This window comes from Trichechus manatus, unplaced genomic scaffold (assembly GCF_000243295.1).
Source record: "Trichechus manatus latirostris isolate Lorelei unplaced genomic scaffold, TriManLat1.0 scaffold00035, whole genome shotgun sequence".
NCBI classification, from domain to species: domain Eukaryota; kingdom Metazoa; phylum Chordata; class Mammalia; order Sirenia; family Trichechidae; genus Trichechus; species Trichechus manatus.
This window is the reverse complement of record NW_004443971.1, coordinates 18,238,998-18,259,168: the sequence shown is the minus strand read 5'-3', so window position 1 is coordinate 18,259,168 and position 20,171 is coordinate 18,238,998. Positions and strand designations below refer to the sequence as shown.

Here is a 20,171-nt window from a genome sequence, read left to right as displayed (position 1 = left end):
CACATCTCTAATCCCAACGTCCAGAGATCACAATGGATATTTAAAAAAATAATTTAAGTAATTTCCATAGTCTATTATAAATAAATATGCTTTTTGAGTAAGAAAGCACAGAGCTTTTGGTACTTGGGGCTAATTTCCCCTGCAAGAAGCTTTGACCATTTGTACATTCATGTCAGCTGGGCCTGTACCTGTCTCACCACATGCTGATCATTTTTTTTTTTCTTTCAAAAAAAACAATGTGAACTCTGGAAAATGTTTTTGCAATATCTTAAATTCTGTGTCTTTTATTATCATGAAGTTGAGAATATTTTTGTATACTTGGGTCATTTGCTTACTTGTTTGTGAATTTTGTTTTCCAGTCCTTTGCCCATATTTCTCTTGAATTGTTTAAATTTTACTTATTAAAAAAAATATCATTATGTAGATAGAGGCTCTGTCCTTCATTTTCTTCTCCTGGAACCCTGGTCCTCCTAATAATCTCTTTCCAACTTCACCCACTCTCTTTTTTGCATTGACAGCTCTTTTGTAAGATTTCCTTTAATCATCTTTATCCATTGGCTCTGTTCTGAACCTAATTGCTCTGGATTGTTGAGAACACCACCAAATAATCAGAAGAGGGCAGGGGATACCTGCCTTCAACTCCATTTCCCCATTTTTATCTTTAGCCACTGTTCTGTAGCTTGTTTTATATCTATATATGCATATGCATCTGTATTTGTATATTACGCACGTATATGCATATACACATATGCATATTTATTTATATATGTATTTGCATATATAAATCACACACACATATATATATACACAGTATTGTTGTAAATATGAAATGTCGGATAACAAGATAGTTGGTAAGTAAGGAGTACTTACACAAGCACACCCCATGGTGGATCAGGGTTTAACTCTGTTGAGTATATGTTTCAGAATATGATTCACAAATTTATTTTCTCCTTCTTCTAGCTCCTGTTAATATAACTGGACTGACTACAACAGACAAGCCCAAGGCTGTGTCTCCAAGTGACCCCTTACCTGCTGGCACCACTGCATTCTCACCCGCAAACATCTCTGAAAGAGGACATGACTCTTCAGAGACCACACCTCCTCTGACTCCAGGCAATATTCCAACCCAAGTATTCCTGGACACTTCCAATAATACTAGTGTTCCTGACATGACAGGTTGGCACAGAGATATTGTTAAGTGAAACGGTATTAGGAAAAGCTTGTCTTGTTTTTTTTTTTTTTTTTCTTTTGCAATTCTAAAGTTATTGGGACAGTTTTCCATTAGCTAAATTAACTTGCCATTTTCAGGTATGTGATTTTGTTCAAGCATATAAAGTGAGGACATATTAAATGCTTATTAAATATTTGTTGACAGAAGTAATGAACGTAGGTTGTAAGGGAGAGGCAGTAGCAGAGGAAGGGAGGAAAGACCCCTAAATGACATCGTGTGGGGAAAGTTTTCCTGTGTCCGCTAACCTCCACATCAGCATCGTTCTCCAGCTCTGCTCACTTAGGTCTCCTGTAGCCCCAGACATGTTAGAGCACCTTGTTTCAGGCTTCATCATTCCTGCCTCCCCTGGAAGGCACCCCAAAGAATAAACCGTACCATCTTTCTGTTCCATTCCAGATTCTCACTACCATAAAATTATTGAAGATAAGGCAATTTATTTAAAAAAAAAAAATCCACACTAAGGATTGGTAACCCAGTTTTTTTTTTTTTTTTGATTTCTTCCAGGAATATTTGCACTATTTTTAAAAAGTTTTTTTTTTTTAATTTAAATAATCAGCACTGTGAAGTCCTAATGGTGGAATTTAAGGCAATATGGCCTTGTTCATAGAGAAATGCCAGGTTTTGCCAGAAAAGACTACGGATGTTCCTGAGAACCCGATATGCCAGTGACCGGCTCAACTTACGTTTAGGACTAGATCTGTCAGAGGATTCAGTTCGTAAATAGACCACAATGAGAGCTGTTCATGCCTTTTCTGAAATAATGTGCTAGGTCACATTTTCTTAGGCAAGGGGTTTTTAGACATATGCTGAAAAAAAGGCTAAATTTGAACTGCTCTATTTGAACAGTATCATTCATCTTAGTTTGAAAAACAAGTGAGTGTAAAGACAACCACAGAAATTTTGTTTACAGTACATTGCAGTGTTTTAGGTAGCATACTGATGAAGTTTAGAAGCTACAGTAAGCAGGTAAATAAATGATCAATGCCTTCTTATAGTAATTATAGGATTGTCTACTTCATCTTGACATCCTTTTTTTTTCCTTGCTGCCATTATCAGAGTAACGGGTGGCACCTATCTAAACACTGTAAGCATTTGAGCTCATTGCCCTAAGTTTTTACAAAAGAACGTGAGGGTAAAGCTGCTGAAGACTAGGTAGAACATTTCATGCTAAACTTTTTTGTTGACTGAGTAACGTCACCCAGAGTTTTCCATTTTAAGTCTTCCACATCTCACTTCATACACACACACACACACGCACCATTCCTACGTTTTTATTCACACTTTTTTTTTTTTTTTTACTGGAAAACATTAAAGCAATACAGACATAGCAAAGTGTGAGAGAAAAGAAGCTTAAAATGAAATGGACTGGAAATGATAACGCATAATGCTAAAATACTGACTTGCTCTGGTGCAATCACACTGATGGTGAAAATAGCTTGGAAAGTTTCTTATGCTTGGTTTCAAGTAAAAATTGTCTTTTCTAGAAAATAGTCTTGCTATCTGGTGATATTTCATTTATCTACTGGAATAAATTCTACACGTGCTATATATGTTTCTGATTGATTTGTATTGTAGAATCCAATCAAAGTTTTCTTGCTGACAGATATACTTAGGAGGGAAAAAACAAAATCTCTTTACCTCTTTTTTCTAATGATATATGCCATTCAAAATTGCTCTTTCTTTCTTTTTCAAAATTGCTCCTTCTGGAAAATAATTACAATTAGCATCCACATGCATATCATTAATATAATTATGTAGTCTTCTTTTTGTAACAGTAGTTCACATGTTGAAAACGTTATCAATATGGAAGCAGATATACATACAAGTGTCTATATGTGTGTATGTATGTATACACAAAATGAAAATCCATGCCACCAAATCCTACTTCTAAAAGACACCATTCTAACCATTATTGTATAGCTTCCAAACTACTCCATGCATGATTCGATGAGCGTGTGTGTGTGTGTGTGTGACTGTTTTGCCACACGTTTTAAGACACTAAATATTTCAACGCTTTGCCAATATAATAGTTGAAACAGTTTAGGTTTCTTCTTATCTTTTTGATTCGTAGTAGATCCTACTGTATTGGGACGTTCCTTCTTATTTTGCCTACAAATAAATGCCTTAACTTTCAGTTTGCGGAGTTGATGGAGAATTAAAAAATCTCATAGTGATTTGAAAGTAAAAAACCAACCTGGGCCCGTGAGTCCTCTATGGCTGCACACAGGCCAGGGGACGTCCCAACCCCAGGGATGTGTAATCGGGAATGCAGGTGCCACCTTCCTGTCAAACGACCCTAAATACCGCCGACACATTTCAACAGATTGGGTCATTTCACAGTTGGGTGAACTATGATAGCAATTTGCCGCTTACAGCCTGTTAGTATTTAAATTTTTATTAAGAAGTGGGGGAAGATTGATGTAACGATCTCACTTTCTCATCTTAGGTGTTATAACAACACAGATGCCTCACCTTCCCACGCACGCAAACTCGCAGGCGCCCTCTGCCGGATCTGACAATCACACACACAGCAGCGAGGTTGCACTTACCGCACTCACCCCGACTCTTGGCAGCAATGATATAACAGGTTTGCGGGTCCTTCAGATTTATGCATACAGGAAAGGAGAGTGCATGAGAACTGCCTGTATTGAAGAATGGTGTGAGGAAATCCAAACATTTGTTCAACGTGTAGCACTTGCTAGTAGATGAATTTGAAATTTCATACCTTTATAGTCACGCTTAGGATATAGAGATGCTATCATAAAGAACAAGGATTGTGAGAATACAGCAAATACATGTTCAGGAGGAAACAGTTATACAGGGCACTGTAATATTGCTTTATATTTGGGGCAAGTACCATTGTACAGTGAAAACTTGTTTTTGCTAGTATTAAGGAATAATATATCTCATTCTCTTAAAAATATACTAACAGTAAGCAAAACAATGATTACGTAACTCCTATCATCAATCAAAAGCACTGAGAAATTGTGAACATGATTAAAGTGTTAAAGAATGAGAACAAATAGATGCTCATATTTCCCATTCAAACATCAAGATATCTTCAGCTGAACATCTCTGTATTTATAAATATTCCTTCTCTTATCTTTCCAAAATCAATGTCTACATAAATTTATGATGCCCTTTTTTTAATGCTCAAAAAGCAAGTATGTCCTTTCTCAGGTAACAAATCCATATAGCCACATATATAAGTTTAGCGACCTCAGTGCCTGAAAGTTAAAGGTGTAAATGGGGAGCCTATGTGGCTGCTACGGAGCCCTGGTGGCGCAGTGGTTAAAGCGCTCAGCTGCTAACCGAAAGGTCAGCGGTTCCAACCCACCAGCTGCTCCACGGGAGAAAGATGTGGCAGTCTGCTTCTGTAAAGATCTACAGACTTGGAAACCCTATGGGGGCCATTCTACTCTGTCCTATAGGGTTGCTATGAGTCAGAATCAACTCCATGGCAGTGAGTTTGGTGTTGGTTTATGTGGCTGGCACTGTAGTGTCCTTGTTTTAGGTATGAGAAAATATGTACATTAAACACACCAGATAGAATAACAGTTATTTTGAAATATTTAAGGTATCCCCTTGGCATACAAATCACTGTAGGCAACCCACCAACTTTAAACAATTGGGAAAAGAGCTACCCTCAACTATACACCCCTACCCACCTCACTGCACCCACTCCAGCTGTCACAGGAACTGCAGTCAAAAGATTTGGAGCTTTTAGCAAATCCACAGGTTCAGAAGCTGTGGATGGGAAGAAGCTGTAAAACTACTAAAGAGGACTGATTCCCCAGGGGCTGATGGTCTCACAAACTCCCTTTGCCAGCTCAGGAAGTTCATCTTCTCGCAGTAACTAACTCTATTAATTAAAAATCTATTAGCATTAATAAACTTAATTAAAATAAAATTATCACTCCTATTCTCCATCACTGACATGATCTACACAATGAGGGCAAAGGAGTTTTCATGTGAAGAGGAAAGGGAGGGAATTTGGGAAGCTTCCTGGAGGCTGAGTGGGAGCCACAGAGGAGCATGGGGATGTGGGGACAGTGGCTGCTTGGGGATGCGGAGAGCAAGTTAGTGAGAGTGGAATAGAAAAGAAGGTGAAAGAAGACACAAAACAAACCCAGCTGATTTTAATACTTTACAGAGGGTCAGTTCTGTGTTTAACATGGTTAAAAAAGGGTAGGCAGTGGTAAATAACTATACCTTCGCCTGTCCTCCTTGTTCTGTTGAAACTCTACTCTGAGGACCTGGAACTGATGTTTGTATTATTTATTCTAGTCTGTGGACGTATGATTTTTGTTATATTTTGGGGGTAAGTGGAGTTAAGTGAACCGAGAACCAAAGTCTATCTTTTGTAAGACACATTCCCGATTCTAATGGAGTGCATATATGACGTTATGGATTACACTCGTTTGTAGTTGGAGGATGCCTGCATGCTCACATCATTTGCAGAACGTGTGTGCACGCATCAGTCTGCTGATACGCTGAGAATCTCACTGCAAATGAGAAACTCATCTCAAATCATTGGATTGATGACCTCAGGGATCCTGGCCAGCAAAGTAATCAAATGAGCTCAAATAGGGACTGGGTTGTACTTATTTTGCTTTTGCCATGAAAACTAGCAGAGTGCTAGTTGTCTAGAAGGCACCCAGTGAAGATAAATTGATTGTCTGTGCTGCAATTTTGCACATGACGTCTGGGGAAAGATGTCCCATACATTAGGTGTTTTGATGCCTGATGAGTCCTGAATGAATAGAATGTGCATTTTCTTCTGCTGCAACATTTGACTCTAGAATAACAATGAGCTCATAAGTGATGGGAAAACAAGGACATGACGTCAGTATAATGTGGAGGCTTGTTGGTTCCAAAGCAATTTGATCTTTCCTGGCAAGAAGAGCAAAAGTAGCATTGCAAACCTGAGCTAGAAAAGAAAAACCACTCATCTCAGCTGCTGCACAAGAGAAGCCAATTCAGCTCTATTTTAAGAAAGTCAAAATGAAGCACCTGCACGCAGCGTCCCTCCCTGGAGAGGTGCACTCTCAAGGGAATCGCTCAGCACATGTCAGGTGGCACTTCCTCCTGTGCCAGGCTTCACACGGACTTTGAAGCTCAGAGTTCCACTTCTATCTGCGAGGCCTCAGCACTATCTAGCCAGCATCCAGCTCCACTGTTCTGGTGCCTTTTTAATGTCCCCTAGGGCAGTGCAGTATTTAAGAGCTATGGCTGCTAACCAAGAGGTCAGCAGTTTGAAGCCACTAGCTGCTCCTTGGAAACCTTATGGGAACCCTATGGGGCAGTTCTAGTTTGTCCTATTGGGTCGCTATGAGTCAGAATCGACTCTCCTGTAACAGGTTTGGTTATTTTGGTTTTAGGGCAGCCCTCCGAGCCCTGGTGGTGCAGTGGTTAAGAGCTTGGCTCCTAATCAAAATGTTGGCAGTTCGAAACCACCAGCTGCTCCTTGGAAACCCTATGGGGCAGTTCTGCTCTGTCCTATAGGGTCGGTATGAGTCAGAATCGACTCAATGGCAACGGGCTTGGTTTTAGGGTAGCCCTCAGAGTCCCTGGGTGGTGCGAACGGTTAAGTGCTCCATTACTAGCCAAAAAGTTGGCAGTTTGAACCCACTCAGAAGTGATTTGGAAGAAAGGCCTGGTGATCTGCTCCGGAAAGGTCACAGACTTGAAAACTGTATTGAGCAGTTCTATTCTGCACACATGGGGTTGCCATGAGTCAGAATCAACTCGTTGGCAACAAATAACCAGAACAGCCCTCAGCCAGGAAGCTTGGCCTCCTGCATGGTTCAAGCTAGCTCTTGAGGTCCCAACTCATTTTTTAAAACATGTGCTCTGCTTACAAAGTTGCATAAGTTTCCAGTGGTCGGCCTCCAAGCTCATCTTTGAGCCTTGATGTTTTTAGTGCAGTTTTGTGGAACGGGCATATTGCGGCATAGCAAGAGTGTTCTGGGCTAGCTTTAGGGATCATGCTCACGCTGGCTGGCTGACCATTGTCCTTATGTGGCAGGAACAAGTGACAGTGCTGATGGCCTTTCTGATTGCAGGTGTCCCAGGAGACGGCAGCACATTCACCACCTCTCCCGCAGACACTAACTTCACATCTGTAACCCCCCTCAGCCCTGCACTCAGCAGCCCCACTGCTGACTTACCTTCACGCACCTCCAACATCATGACCCGCGATAACTCCTCAGGTTTGACTGTGTTGCTCTAGGTGTTTTAGACAATGGGGAATGAAATGGAACCTTGCACTTTAATGCAGCCCTTTTCTTCCACACCAAGAATGATTTGCAGTATCTTGTTTTACGAATTTGCATATCTTGCTACTAAACTAGGCAGAAGAACCTTGCCAGTAAGCTTTTTCTGGACATGTTTTATTTTATTATTACTATTATGAAAGTTCAGGAAACCCTCGTGGTGTAGTGGTTAAGCGCTACCGCTGCTAACCAAAAGGTCGGCAATTCGAATCCACCAGGCGCTCCTGGAAACTCTATGGGGCAGTTCTACTCTGTCCTATAGGGTCACTATAAGTCGGAATCGACTCAACAGCAATGGGTTTTATGAAAGTTCATGGCAAAGAAGAAAGATAATAGACGTATAGGTCAGGGATCAGCTCTAGCCTCTACAACTTTCTAGTTGACCTTAGGACATGCTACTAATACTTTCTGGGTGTCAGTTTTCTGTTCTGTAAAAATAGATATACTAATACCCATTGATAAGATTGGTGTGAGGAGTGAATATGTCAAATGCCTAGCATGTAATGAATAGAGGAGCCCTCGTGGCGCAGTGGTTAAGCGCTTGGCTGCTAACTGAAAGGTCAGCAGTTCGAACCCACCAGCCACTCCGAGGGAGAAAGATGTGGCAGTCTGCTTCTGTAAAGATGACAGCCTTGGAACCCCTATGGGACAGTTCTATAGAAATATTCCAAAAGGGTAACTGGATTCCTTATTAGTATCTAAAATAAGAAAAGTTGTAATTAAAAGAGAAAGAATTAGTTGGAGGAAGATTGCATATCAGGTAAGAATTATACCATAGAACAAATAGTTTCCCCTCAACTTGTACAAGGTTTACTTCAAATTACTTGAAATATTAGCTATCTTAAAAAGTGATTTGTAGATAAATCGTTGATCCACTTGATTACTTAAAAAAAAAAAAAAAGCAAGTGTCAATTCAAACAAGGATTCCTAAGCAAAGATTTAGTTAGGAAATGATCTTTGCTAAAGAGTTTTTCCCTCACCCTTCAAAATATTAAACTCATTAACTTTTATCCTTCTGTTCATTTCCTTGCAGATTCCCAACTTACAAGCACTGCGCCATCCACTCTGGACAATTCTATAAGCGCTGACCGTACAATGAATTTAACAACCGCAGGTGACAACCTTACCCTCAGTCATAGTCATAGCACCATGGGCCTGGAGACATGCTCACAGAAGCATTCCCCACTTGTTCTGCCTTGGGGTCCTTTCTTTGAGTAGTTCAATTAAGTGTTCTAATCCAGAAGGTGTGGAACAGCAGTTTGTCAAAAGTACTCATCTATTTTAGCAGTGCAGCAGCTAACGGGATCAGGATATTATAACGTGGCTGTCATTACCCATCATATTGTTATAATGGCATCCCCCAAGAGTTGTTTGTTTTATGAAAATACTGGAGAAATGACCAAATATATTAGAACTTCTTTCTCTAAGAGTGGGTTCAGGTATTAGCATAAAAAAGAACAATCCTATCAACATTGCTCTTCATTCTAAGTGGTGAGTAGTAGAGGCCTGGTTGCAGAGTTCCAGCCGAGTGTAGGGGCTTGGAGGAAACGGGGCTTAAAGGGAATGGCCACAGCAATTACGGGATCTGTAAAATGGAGTTTCTGGGCGGTACAAATGGTTAACCCACTCGGCTTCTAACTGAAAGTTTGGAGGTTCAAGTCCACCCAGAGGCACCTTGGAAAAAAGCCCTGTTAATCTACTTCCAAAAAAATCAGCCATTGAAAACCCTGGAGCCCACAGTTCTACTCTGACACACATGGGGTCGCCGTGAATTAGAGTAGACTCGACGACAACTGGTTTGTCTGTAAAGTTGATCAGCAATGACAGAGCTTGCAAGTCATCCAGCTAGAGACAAGACTAGCAGAGAAGTCAGCTTCCACAAAGCACATTTCCATCCAGTTCTTCAGCTAAATCCATATGTTCATTCAAGATAACTACTCAATTTGTTGAGAGAGCACTTATTACCCTGGCTGTAGTATATGTGCAAAAAGCTTCTCAAAAGTTAAACTAGAATATGTGGCAATACATTTTTTGTCTTAACAAAGGTATAAACTACACTGTATGACACATACTTATGTAAACTTATTTCGAGATTAGTCAAGAAGATGAGGACCTTTGAAATATTTTTGGCTACATGAAAATTTAGCCATTACAGCACACCACGATCAGATGTGTCCTAGGAAAGTCTTGATTTTATTATCATTACCCTCTGGTTAATTGGTATGAACATGTTTTATTGAACAAGTTTATTAGTTTGTAACATTTAAAGTCTTGAGATCAAAACATTGTACTAAGCATGGCAAGCCCTGTATTATCTATTAAATCAAACTACATAGACTTTACAGTTTGCAAAGTCAAAACACGTTAAATCACCTTTCTTTGACATGACTATAGCAGAGATATTCTAAACCACAATTTTAATAATTTCCATCCTTTTTTTTTTCTATTACAGCTACTACTCCAGCTAAGGAATCATGTGGTAAGTTTTCCTTGAGGTAGTACATATTACTTTGGACTAGCTCTTTAAATTTTCCCTTCTTTATCCCAAGCGTCCAAGATCTAAAATCACTGGCTCTGATTTCTCACCAATGATTAACTCCAGATCTTAAGAGACAGTGTCTATCCGTGGCAAGAATCTTTGATTTCATATTCAGACCTGTTTGAGATACCGAGATTAGCTATCACTGTCTAAATAACTTTGGTAAAGCTACTTAACCTCAGTTTGGGTATCTGTAAAAGGGTAATAGCAAGTTTGTTTTGGGGCAGGGTCAACAATTTAGTATGATGATAAATGTAATATGTGGGTAATTCCTTCAAGGGTTATCAAGTAGGAAAACAGTTTCCCTTTCTCTCACCCAGTGCAGGGCCTGGCTCAAAGCAGATACTTGAGAATAGTTTGTATCCATTCTTTTCCTATGTCCTTCTCTGTGGAGGTGGAGTCCTTCTTCCTAGTCAGGGTTTAATCCCCTGTTTGTTTCTAAACCTCATCCATTCATTCTAACTTGAAATACTTTGCACATCAGGCAAACCATCTCTCATTTACCTTTAATCTCTCCATCTCTTCGAATAGTTTACTTACTTCTATATATATATGTATATATAGTTCTTAGATCCATTACAGATTGAAACACAAGGTAAAAACTTCTCTCAATCCCACCTTGCCTTCTAAGAATGGTCTCTCTTTCCTTTCACAGCTAAACCTTTTGCAGGAATTGTATACATTTTCTATCTCTTCTTACTCACTGCCCAAGCCTTTCTCAACACATGTTAGCTGCTAATTATATGATCTCCTTAAATCGATTTTGTTTAAATCATGGATAACCAACTTCTTCTCTTTCTTGAACTCTCTGTGACATCTGAAACATCTGACTACTCTCTTGACAATATTGTTCTGACCCTTGGTTCTCTGACACAGCTCTCCTCTATTTTTCATGCTCCTTCTCTAGTAATGCCTTTACTCAACTTTCTGGAGATTCTTTGACTCTTAAATCAATGGCTTTTCCAGGCCTTCTGCCTTTTCCCTTTCTCTCTTCATCCTTTTCACCTAAATCCATTGCTTCAGCTAACACTTATTATAAGCTGATGGTTACCAAAGCTCTATATTCAGTGTGAAATTATCTGTTGGAACTCTATATTCCCTGGATGTCTTGAAGGCATATCAAACTCAGTAAGTTGGAAACAGAATTATCATCTGTTTTATTTTGTTTTTTAACTGTTTTCCCCTATGTTCCATTCTCCACAAAGATATCCAAGCCAAAAACCAATAGCTACTCCAACTTCCTCCTACCCATTTTTCTCTTTCATTCATAATTCATAACTTATTTGATCATTCATTCATTTATTCAATATATTTTATTAAAATATGTCTATTCAGTCACCAAGTCCTATATATATAGTCACCACTATTACTGGACTCTGTCCCAAACATTCTATATTAATGCCCTTTCATAGAACAAATTCTGTCAATTTTACTTCTTAGATATATCTGCAACTCAGTCACCCTCCACGATAATTCTGGACACCATCATCATTCACCTGGGGTTGCTGATGTATTTATTTAAATCATCCTCTAACTCTAATCCTGCCCCACCTAAGATGCCCTCCATGTTTCTGTAGGAATAAGTCGCTGCCTTTAGTAGCTCTCCATGCGTTTAGTGTAATGAGCAGTCTTCATGAGCATGTTTGATTAATATGATCTTTTATGATTATGTTCCCATGTACTTCTCTTCTTGCTTCATTGCCTTGATACACTCTTCACTTTAGCAATATGGGACTACTTATAGTTTACCAAACACATACTGTTCCTTCCTACCTCTGTGCCTTTATACGCTTTATTTTTCCTCTACCCTTGGAATTCCACTCTACACCCACCCCATATCTGGTTTGATATCTCCTATTCATATTTTTGGAGCCCTGGTGGCACAGTGGTTAAGCACTTGGCTGCTAACCAAAAGGTCAGTGGTTCAAGCACACTAGCCATTCTGTGGGAGAAAGATGTGGCAGTCTGCTCTCATAAAGATTACAGCTTTGCAAACTCCAAGGAGCGGTTCCACTCTGTCCTATAGGATTGCTGTGAGTCAGAATTGACTCAATGGCAATAGGTTTATGCATATTTTAAAGGTGAACTTGAATCACCTTCTCTGGAATTTCTCCTCTATTCCTTCAATCTGAGTAGGCTGCTCTCGTCTTTACTTTCATATTATTTTGTGCGAAATCCTGTCATAGGTGTTTCCATGTCTTCTACAATTCATGTTTGTGTCTGTCTCCCCTGCTAGACTGCATGTTTCTGAGAGCTATGGCCGTGTTTGACTAGCCTATGTATTTTTAGTCCTTCAGCCCTTAAGGTCTTCAATAAAATAAGGGCTTAATAATTTTTTTGGTGAATAAATTAATACTGGTTGAAAAGATACGTTTACCACTGAATAGAAATTGTTGAAAGAAAGGCAGGAGTGTGAGAGATGAGACTAAGGAAAGGTTCTTAGGAAGGCATATTATCAGTAATACTTTTAAGAAGTAAAGGAATGAATGAGGGTCTGTGGTCTCGGAATAATTAATGTTCCACATATTCGGAGGAACAAATAACTAACTACATTTTATAAAGCAAGGGAAATTATAAAGCGAGAAGAAGAAATTGTTAGATTCATGATTCATTTGTGCATCATTCAACAAGTAATTATTGAGCTCCTACTAATGACAAGTATGATGCAAGGACTGGATTCATGGTTATGATCATAATCAATTGGACTTTGCCCTCATGGAATTTACAATCCAATTAGAAAGACAGACATTAGCTCAATAATCATCCAAATATAAACTTGCAAGCTGGGAACATTGATAAGGGAACCATGAAAAAATAATGTATAGAGGGACCTGATGTGTTTCTTCTATTTTTCATATTCCTGTGGATATTTTTTAGTGATTTTGTATTTTTGAAACTATATGTTAAGGCGTTTATATTTAATATAGATTTATTCACTCTGAGAATAATAGAAAATCATCTTATTTTTTTCTTTCAGATAAAAAATATGCATCAATCTCTGTGAAATACTCATATAACAACACAAGCAAGGTTTATACTGCAGAGTTAAAGACTACAGACAAAGTGAAGTGTGAACCTTCATGTCAAAACCTAATTGCATGTTCCCTTACTTCTGTTAATATATCCGGAGACTCATGTGTTTCTCCTTCTAAAGTTTTACAGTTAAAAGTACCACCAGGTAAATACTAATTTACTTCTCTTTGCATATTTACAAAAACAGTAAAATTTCATGTGTGGTGTGGTGTAACAGTCACAGGAATAGGGCTGAGGGAAATGAATCAACAATATACAAGCAGAGGAATTGTCTGCTCTCTTAATCCAGTAAAAGTTATAAGTTAATATAAACCTTCTGTTTTTTTCCCTTAGCCCTCCCCGTATCTTTTACAGAGAGGTTCCTGCAGATTACATATAATGTATCCTACTACATGATTACCTGGAGTGCTGGTGGTGCAGTGGTTAAGAGCTATGACTGCCAAAAAAAGGTTGGCAGTTCAAATCCACCAGCCACTCCTTGGAAATCTTATGGTGTAGTTCTGTTCTGTCCTATAGGGTCGCTATGAGTCAGAATCAACTTGATGGCAATGGGTTTAAGTGATTATCCACTAGCTTTTTTTTTTCCTCCTTTATTTAATTCAAGTCATTAAATACATATGTACATATATTTATCCTTTTAAATGCAAGTTTGGAATATTTTGGGAGAAAAACAAAAAGTCAGGGATGTGATGTTTATGGAAAGAAGACAAATGCTTTCACAAAAAGGAGAGTTTTAGTCATGTTAAGGCAATCAGGATGGTTTGCCGACTAAGCCACTACTGGGAAAGGGAAAGGACTAAGATGTCAGAGAGATTCCACTGAAGCATATCCCAACAAAATCTTATCCTAGCAAAATGCATTTTGAAAAAGGAATTTAGAGGCTATGCAACTTTGCATGTCTCACATCATTTACTAATTCAAGATCCTTGACCAATTAACATCTAAATAGGTTAGAATCTGACAGTTTTTTGGGAAAAAAAAAAAAAAACCTAATTTAATTTATTCACTTTCTCTAAATATTACAGAAATAAACAGTCAGTTAAACAAATAAAATGACAATTTAAAAAGATGCATTTCCCAAGAGAGAAAGCCCCAATATTCTGTAATCATTCAATTAAAAATCAAAGAGTAAATTAAAAAAAAGAAGGTATAAATAGGAAAGCAAAATGGAATGAATGTTTTAAAATGTGCAAACATTGCAATTTTATCTAAACAAGGTAACATAAATTCTACATGAAAACTATCAAAATGTATGATGTTAAAAAAAATAAATAATCGAGAAACATCAAACTCAGATAAATTATAATTTTTCAAAAGCAATCTCAATGCTTACATTCCATATCATGGTATAATTTTAGTGACTGTAATTGATAATATAGCAAAAAATTATGAAATATTGATCATGTCATATTTCTGTATCTCCTTGACAGAGCCTGAAAAGTTTGAGTTACATGATTGTACAGATCCTGAAGAAGCAAATACTTCTATTTGTTTAGAGTGGAACATAATTGGTAAAATTTCCTGTAAGGAGGAAGGTATTACCTACAAATTTAACTGTGGTAAGAATATACCATTGATCAGATTATTTCTTTGGGTGGAAAGTCACTCCGTATATTGTCTAATTCTCTTTCTCTCTCTCCTTCTCTCCTTCTATCCCCTCCCTCGTCCATTCTTTCTTTATTTTATTTTTTTCCCCCACATTTCACCTGTGGTATGTTTGGAGTCAAATAATTGTATTCTCTATTAGATACCAGCAGCCTGAAATTTAACACTACCTAATTCACAAGATAGACAAATATTCCTCCTGACAAATTTTTAAAATAGTAAAAGTCAATTAATTTATAAGAGTTTTCACGGCAGCTGTCATACACAAGGCATTGTTGGAGAGATTATGGGAAAAAGGTGTTATAAGGGAATGATGATACACATACTGTTAGAATGAGAGGAAAACACACATAAGATTATATGGTTCAAGAATTGACTTTGTCAACCCTCCAACAAATAAATTCATAACTAAGTGCAAGGACACTTGGATGATACGGAAGTGGAAAAAGTACAGGAAGTGAGTCTAGAAATATGAGTTTGAGTTCAGATTGGAGGGGCAATAATTGAGATAGCATTTCTTAGCACTTTGTAGGTGTATTTGAACTTAATGAGTTGGAATCTCCTACCTCTTGGCATAGAACAATCTACCAGACCATATTTGGCAAGTTACACACACAGGATGGGTGTGGCAATGGTTATAATCATCATATGAAGGGGAAGATGCATGGCTATGGTACAAGTAGTATGAGGAAAACAAAAGCAAGCATATGCTAGATTGATGATAAAACAATGATTTATGTAGAACATCTATTAAGTATAAATGCTAACTCAGGCACAAGCTCAGTTTTTGAACAGAGATTGCTGGTACTAATGCATCATTCCTAGATGAGTTAAAGTAGAGGCAAACTCAATTTAAGCTGTATCTGCTAAATATGTTCTTCAAAATTGAATGCAGCAAAACCATGCATTACTTAGTAGTTTTCAGAATCTTTGACTTCTTATTTTTATCATTTTCCTAGGTTTTCAATCTAAATGTGATGCATTGTGCTAATATACTCAAATGTAATATTTATTTCAGGAAATGAATCCTCTTCTCATTACCAAATTAAGTTGGAAAAACTTGACCCTCAAAAAAATTATACTTGTGAATCGGAAGTATCTTATTATAAATCTAAATTTATTGATAGAAGAATATCTATTACAACAGATTTTGGGAGTGAGTATATTACTTACATCTATATGTAAAATTGCTTCCCTTTTTATGTTCTTATAATTTGTTGGGAATCACATAAAATGATGGTAAAGGTTTAGAGGATGGATTTCAGAAAACAGATTGATGTCAATTTCTAAGTTGAATTTAGAAATAAGTTCATAGGGTCCAAACCTCTGTCAATTTGTTTGCAAATTGTAGGCTGTTGTGAAGGTGTGTTGGAAACAAAACTGTGAGATAAGTAAAATATTCTATTCATTCATTTCCCATTTAATGTTCTCTTTCTTCCTGTAGCATCATTTTCCTCTTGGTGTGCTCCTGCACCCTCTACCCCTCTATCAGATCCTGCTTCTTACAGAGCTCTTCACTTAACTTTGGTATAATTGTCCGTAGGGAGTTAGGTACAACCAGTCTGCAATTTAACATGACCCAAAGACTCAAACAGTAGAAGAAAACTATACTCAATTGCATTTTCAGGCATACAGATCAGAATACTGAGATTATCTGAACAGAGAGTATTGTTCTTGATACAACTAATATTAAATAAAGTTATAACAGGGTTTCCTCACTCAAGAGAGTCGTCCAACTTCCCTAACTTTGCAAACAAAGGAATCAGTATAAACCATGAACAGGACTTCCAATTCAAGAATGTGAACTGAATATTTAACAGAACATCTTTTTCCTGCTTAAATCAGTGATTAGCAACCAAGAAACAAGAACATAAGTTATCAAACAAGAAAAAGAGTCTTAGAAAACATTTGCAAGTGATTATGGAAGGGAAACTACTAAAAATTTTGTAAACATAAAATATAGCACTAAAAGAACTCAATGGATGACTTAAAGAGCATGCTGAATATATCTCAAGAAGGAGTTAAAGAACAAAAAGATCAAACAGAGGGAAGCTCCCTAAACACAAAGTCAAAAACCCATTGTTGAGTTGATTCTGACTCTTAGTGGCATACAGGACAGAGTAAAACTGCCCCATAGGGTTTCCAAGGGTTTTTTTTTTTTTTTTTTTTTGGTACTCTTATTTTTTGTATTTATTGAGCCTTCGTTTCTTTTTCATTTTTTTGTGCTTAGGTGAAAGTTTACAGAGCAAAACAGTTTCTTATTAAACAACTAATGCACAAATTGTTTTGTGACATTGATTGTCAATCCCGAGACTTGTCAACACTCTCCCCTTCTCCACTCTGGGTTCCCTGTTTCTATTTGTCCAGTTTTCCTGTCCCTTCCTGCCTTCTTGTCTTTCCTTTTGGGCTAGTGTGCCCATTTAGTCTTGTACATATGATTGAACTATGAAGTACATTCCTCACACGTGTTACTGTTTGCCGTATAGACCTGTCTGGGGCCCTGGTGGCACAGTGGTTAAGAGTTTGGCTGCTAACCAAAAGGTCAGCAGTTCAAATCCACCAAATGCTCCTTGGAAACTCTATGGGGCAGTTCTACTCTGTCCTATAGGGTCGCTATAAGTTGAAATCCACTTGACGGCAACAGGTTATAAACCTTTCCATCCTTTGGCTGAAGGATGAACCTTGGGAGTAACTTCAGTACTGAGTTAAAAGGGTGTCTGAGGGCTAAACTCTTAGAGTTTCTTCAGTCTCTGTCAGAACAGCAAGTCTGGTCTTTGTGTGTGTGTGTGAATTTGAATTTTTTTCTACATTTTTCTCCAGCTTTGTCCGGGACCCTTTATTGTGATCCCTGTCAGAGTAGTTGGTGGTGGTAGCCAGGCACCATCTAGTTGTTCTGGGCTCAGCTGGGTGGAGGTTGTGGTAGTTGTGGTCCATTAGTCCTTCGGACTAATCTTTCCCTTATGTCTTCGGTTTTCTTCATTCTCCTTTGCTCTAGCTGGGATGGGACTAGCAGATGTATCTTAGATGGCCACTTATAGGCTCTTAAGACCCCAGACGTTAGGCACCACAGTCCGATGTAGAACAGTTTCTTATTAAACTGTGTTATGCCAATTAATCTAGATGTCCCCCGAGACCATGGACCCAGCCCTCAGCCCAGTAACTTGGTCCCTCAGGAGTTTGGATGTGTCTGTGAAGCATCTATGACTTCACCTTGGTCAAGGTGTGCTAATTTCCCCAGTATTGTGTACTGTCTTACCCTTCACCAAAGGTACCACTTATCTGCTATCTAGTTAGTGTTTTTCTCTTCTCACCTAGCCCCTCCCTCATAACCATAAAGATTGTTTCGTTCTGTGTGTAAATCTTTTCATGAGTTTTTATAATAGTGGTCTTATACAGTATTTGTCCTTTTGTGATTGACTTATTTCATTCAGCTTGATGCCCTCCAGATTTCATCCATGTTGTGAGATGTTTCACAGATTCATTATTGTTCTTTATCTTTGCTTAGTATTCCATTGTGTGTATGTACCATAGTTTATCCATTCTTCTGTTGATGGGCACTCAGGTTGTTTCCATCTTTTTACTATTGTGAATAATGCTGCAATGAACATGGATGTGCATATGTCTATTCCTGTGATGTCTCTTATTTTTCTGTGAGTTGAAATCTACTCACCCGCAACGGGTTTGGTTTTTTTGGTTATATTACTAAGAGTAGGATAGTTGGGTCATATGGTATTTCTATTTCTAGCTTTTTAAGGAAGCATCGTACCATTTTCCAAAATGGTTTTACCATTTTGCATTCCCACCAGCAGTGCGTAGGAGTTCTGATCTCCCCAAAACCTCTCCAACATTTGCTATTTTCTACTTTTTTTGGTTAGTGCCAGTAATGTCGGGGTAAGATGGTATCTCATTGTAGTTTTGATTTACATTTCTCTAATGGCTAGTGATCACGAGCATTTCCTCATGTGTCTGTTAGCCACCTGAATGTCTTCTTTGGTGAAGTGTCTGTTCATATCCTTTGCCCATTTTTTAATTGAATTATTTGTCTTTTTGTTGTAGAGGTGTTGAATTTCCTATAGATTTTAGAGATTAGATCTTTGTTGAATATATCATAGCTAAAATGTTTTTCCCAGGCTGTAAGTTCTCTTTTTACTCTTTTGGTGAAATCTTTGGAAGAGCATAAGTGTTCAATTTTTAGAAGATCCAGAAGATCTTCTGGTGTTTGTGTATTGTTAGTTATGGTTTGTATCCTATTTATGCCATATATGAGGGTCCCTAGCATTGATCTTATTTTTTCTTCCATGATCTTTTTAGCTTTTGGTTTTATATTTAGGCCTTTGATCCATTTTGAATTAGTTTTTGCATATGGTGTGAGATATGGGTCCTATCTCATTCTTTTACAGATGGACGTCCAGTTTTGCCAATATCATTTGTTAAAAAGACCGTCTTTTCCCTATTTAATAGAATTTGGGCCTTGTCAAACATCAACTGGCAGTAGATAGATGGACTTACATCTGTGTTCTCAATTCTGTTCCATTGGTCAGTGTGTCTGTCATGTACCAGTAGCAGGCGGTTTTGACTACTGTAACTATATAGTAGGTTCTGAGGTCAGGTAATGTGAGGCCGCCTACTTTGTTCTTCTTCAGTAATACTGTACTTCTCCAGGGTCTCTTTCCTTTCCATATAAAATTAATGATTCATTTTTCTATCTCTTTAAATAATGCTATTGGCATTAGGATCAGGATTGCATTGTATCTGTAGATTGCTTTGGGTAGAATCGACATTTTCACACTGTTGAGCCTACTTATACAGGAGCATGGTATTTTTTTCCATTTATGTAGGTCTCTATTGGTTTCTTGCAGCAATGTTTTGTAGTTTTCTTTGTATAGGTCTCTTACGTCCCTGGTTAGATTTATTCCTAAATATTTCTTTTTCATTTTTTCCTAGGGGCTATTATAAATAGTATCATATCATCCACAAATAGGGATAGTTTTACTTCTTCCTTACAATTTGGATCCCCTTTATTTCTCCTTCTTGACTTATTGCTCTAGCTAGGACTTCAGCACAATGTTTAATAGGAGTGGTGATAAAGGGCATCCTTGTCTTGTTCCTGTTGTCAGGAGGAATGTTTTCAGCCTCTCTCCATTGATAATGATGTTGGTCATTGGATTTGAACTGCCGACCTTTTGGTTGGCAGCCTAGCTCTTAACCACTATGCCACCAGGGCTCCAGGTTTTGTATAGATGCCCTTTATTATGTTGCAGAATTTCCCTTCTCTTCCTGTTTTACTGAATGTTTTTATCAGGAATGGGTGTTGGACTATATAGAATGTCTTTTTTGTGTCGATTGAGACGATCATGTGATTCGTTTATTTGTGTGTTGGATTACATTGATTGAGTTTCTCATAACTGGTATGAATCCTACTTGGTCAGGGTGTATTATTACTTTTTTTATATGATGCTGAATTCTACTGGCTAGAATTTTGTTGAGA

At 37.9% G+C, this 20,171-nt stretch overlaps 1 protein-coding gene across 10 annotated transcripts in view; it reads left to right on the top strand.

Annotated features, from left to right (window-relative positions):
- Positions 1-20,171, top strand: part of PTPRC (protein tyrosine phosphatase receptor type C) — a 130,848-nt gene that overhangs the window by 59,463 nt on the left and 51,214 nt on the right. For 4 of the 10 annotated variants that reach the window (XM_023730358.1, XM_023730356.1, XM_023730357.1 and 1 more), the window contains 7 exons: positions 3,678-3,818; positions 7,297-7,443; positions 8,540-8,620; positions 9,959-9,985; positions 13,023-13,223; positions 14,509-14,637; positions 15,702-15,839. In XM_023730358.1, the coding sequence (XP_023586126.1) occupies positions 3,678-3,818; positions 7,297-7,443; positions 8,540-8,620; positions 9,959-9,985; positions 13,023-13,223; positions 14,509-14,637; positions 15,702-15,839 (864 nt within the window). Of the gene's footprint in view, positions 1-960; positions 1,177-3,677; positions 3,819-7,296; positions 7,444-8,539; positions 8,621-9,958; positions 9,986-13,022; positions 13,224-14,508; positions 14,638-15,701; positions 15,840-20,171 lie in introns of all 10 variants that reach the window. The other 6 variants (XM_023730353.1, XM_023730351.1, XM_023730352.1 and 3 more) reach the window with 3 other exon arrangements.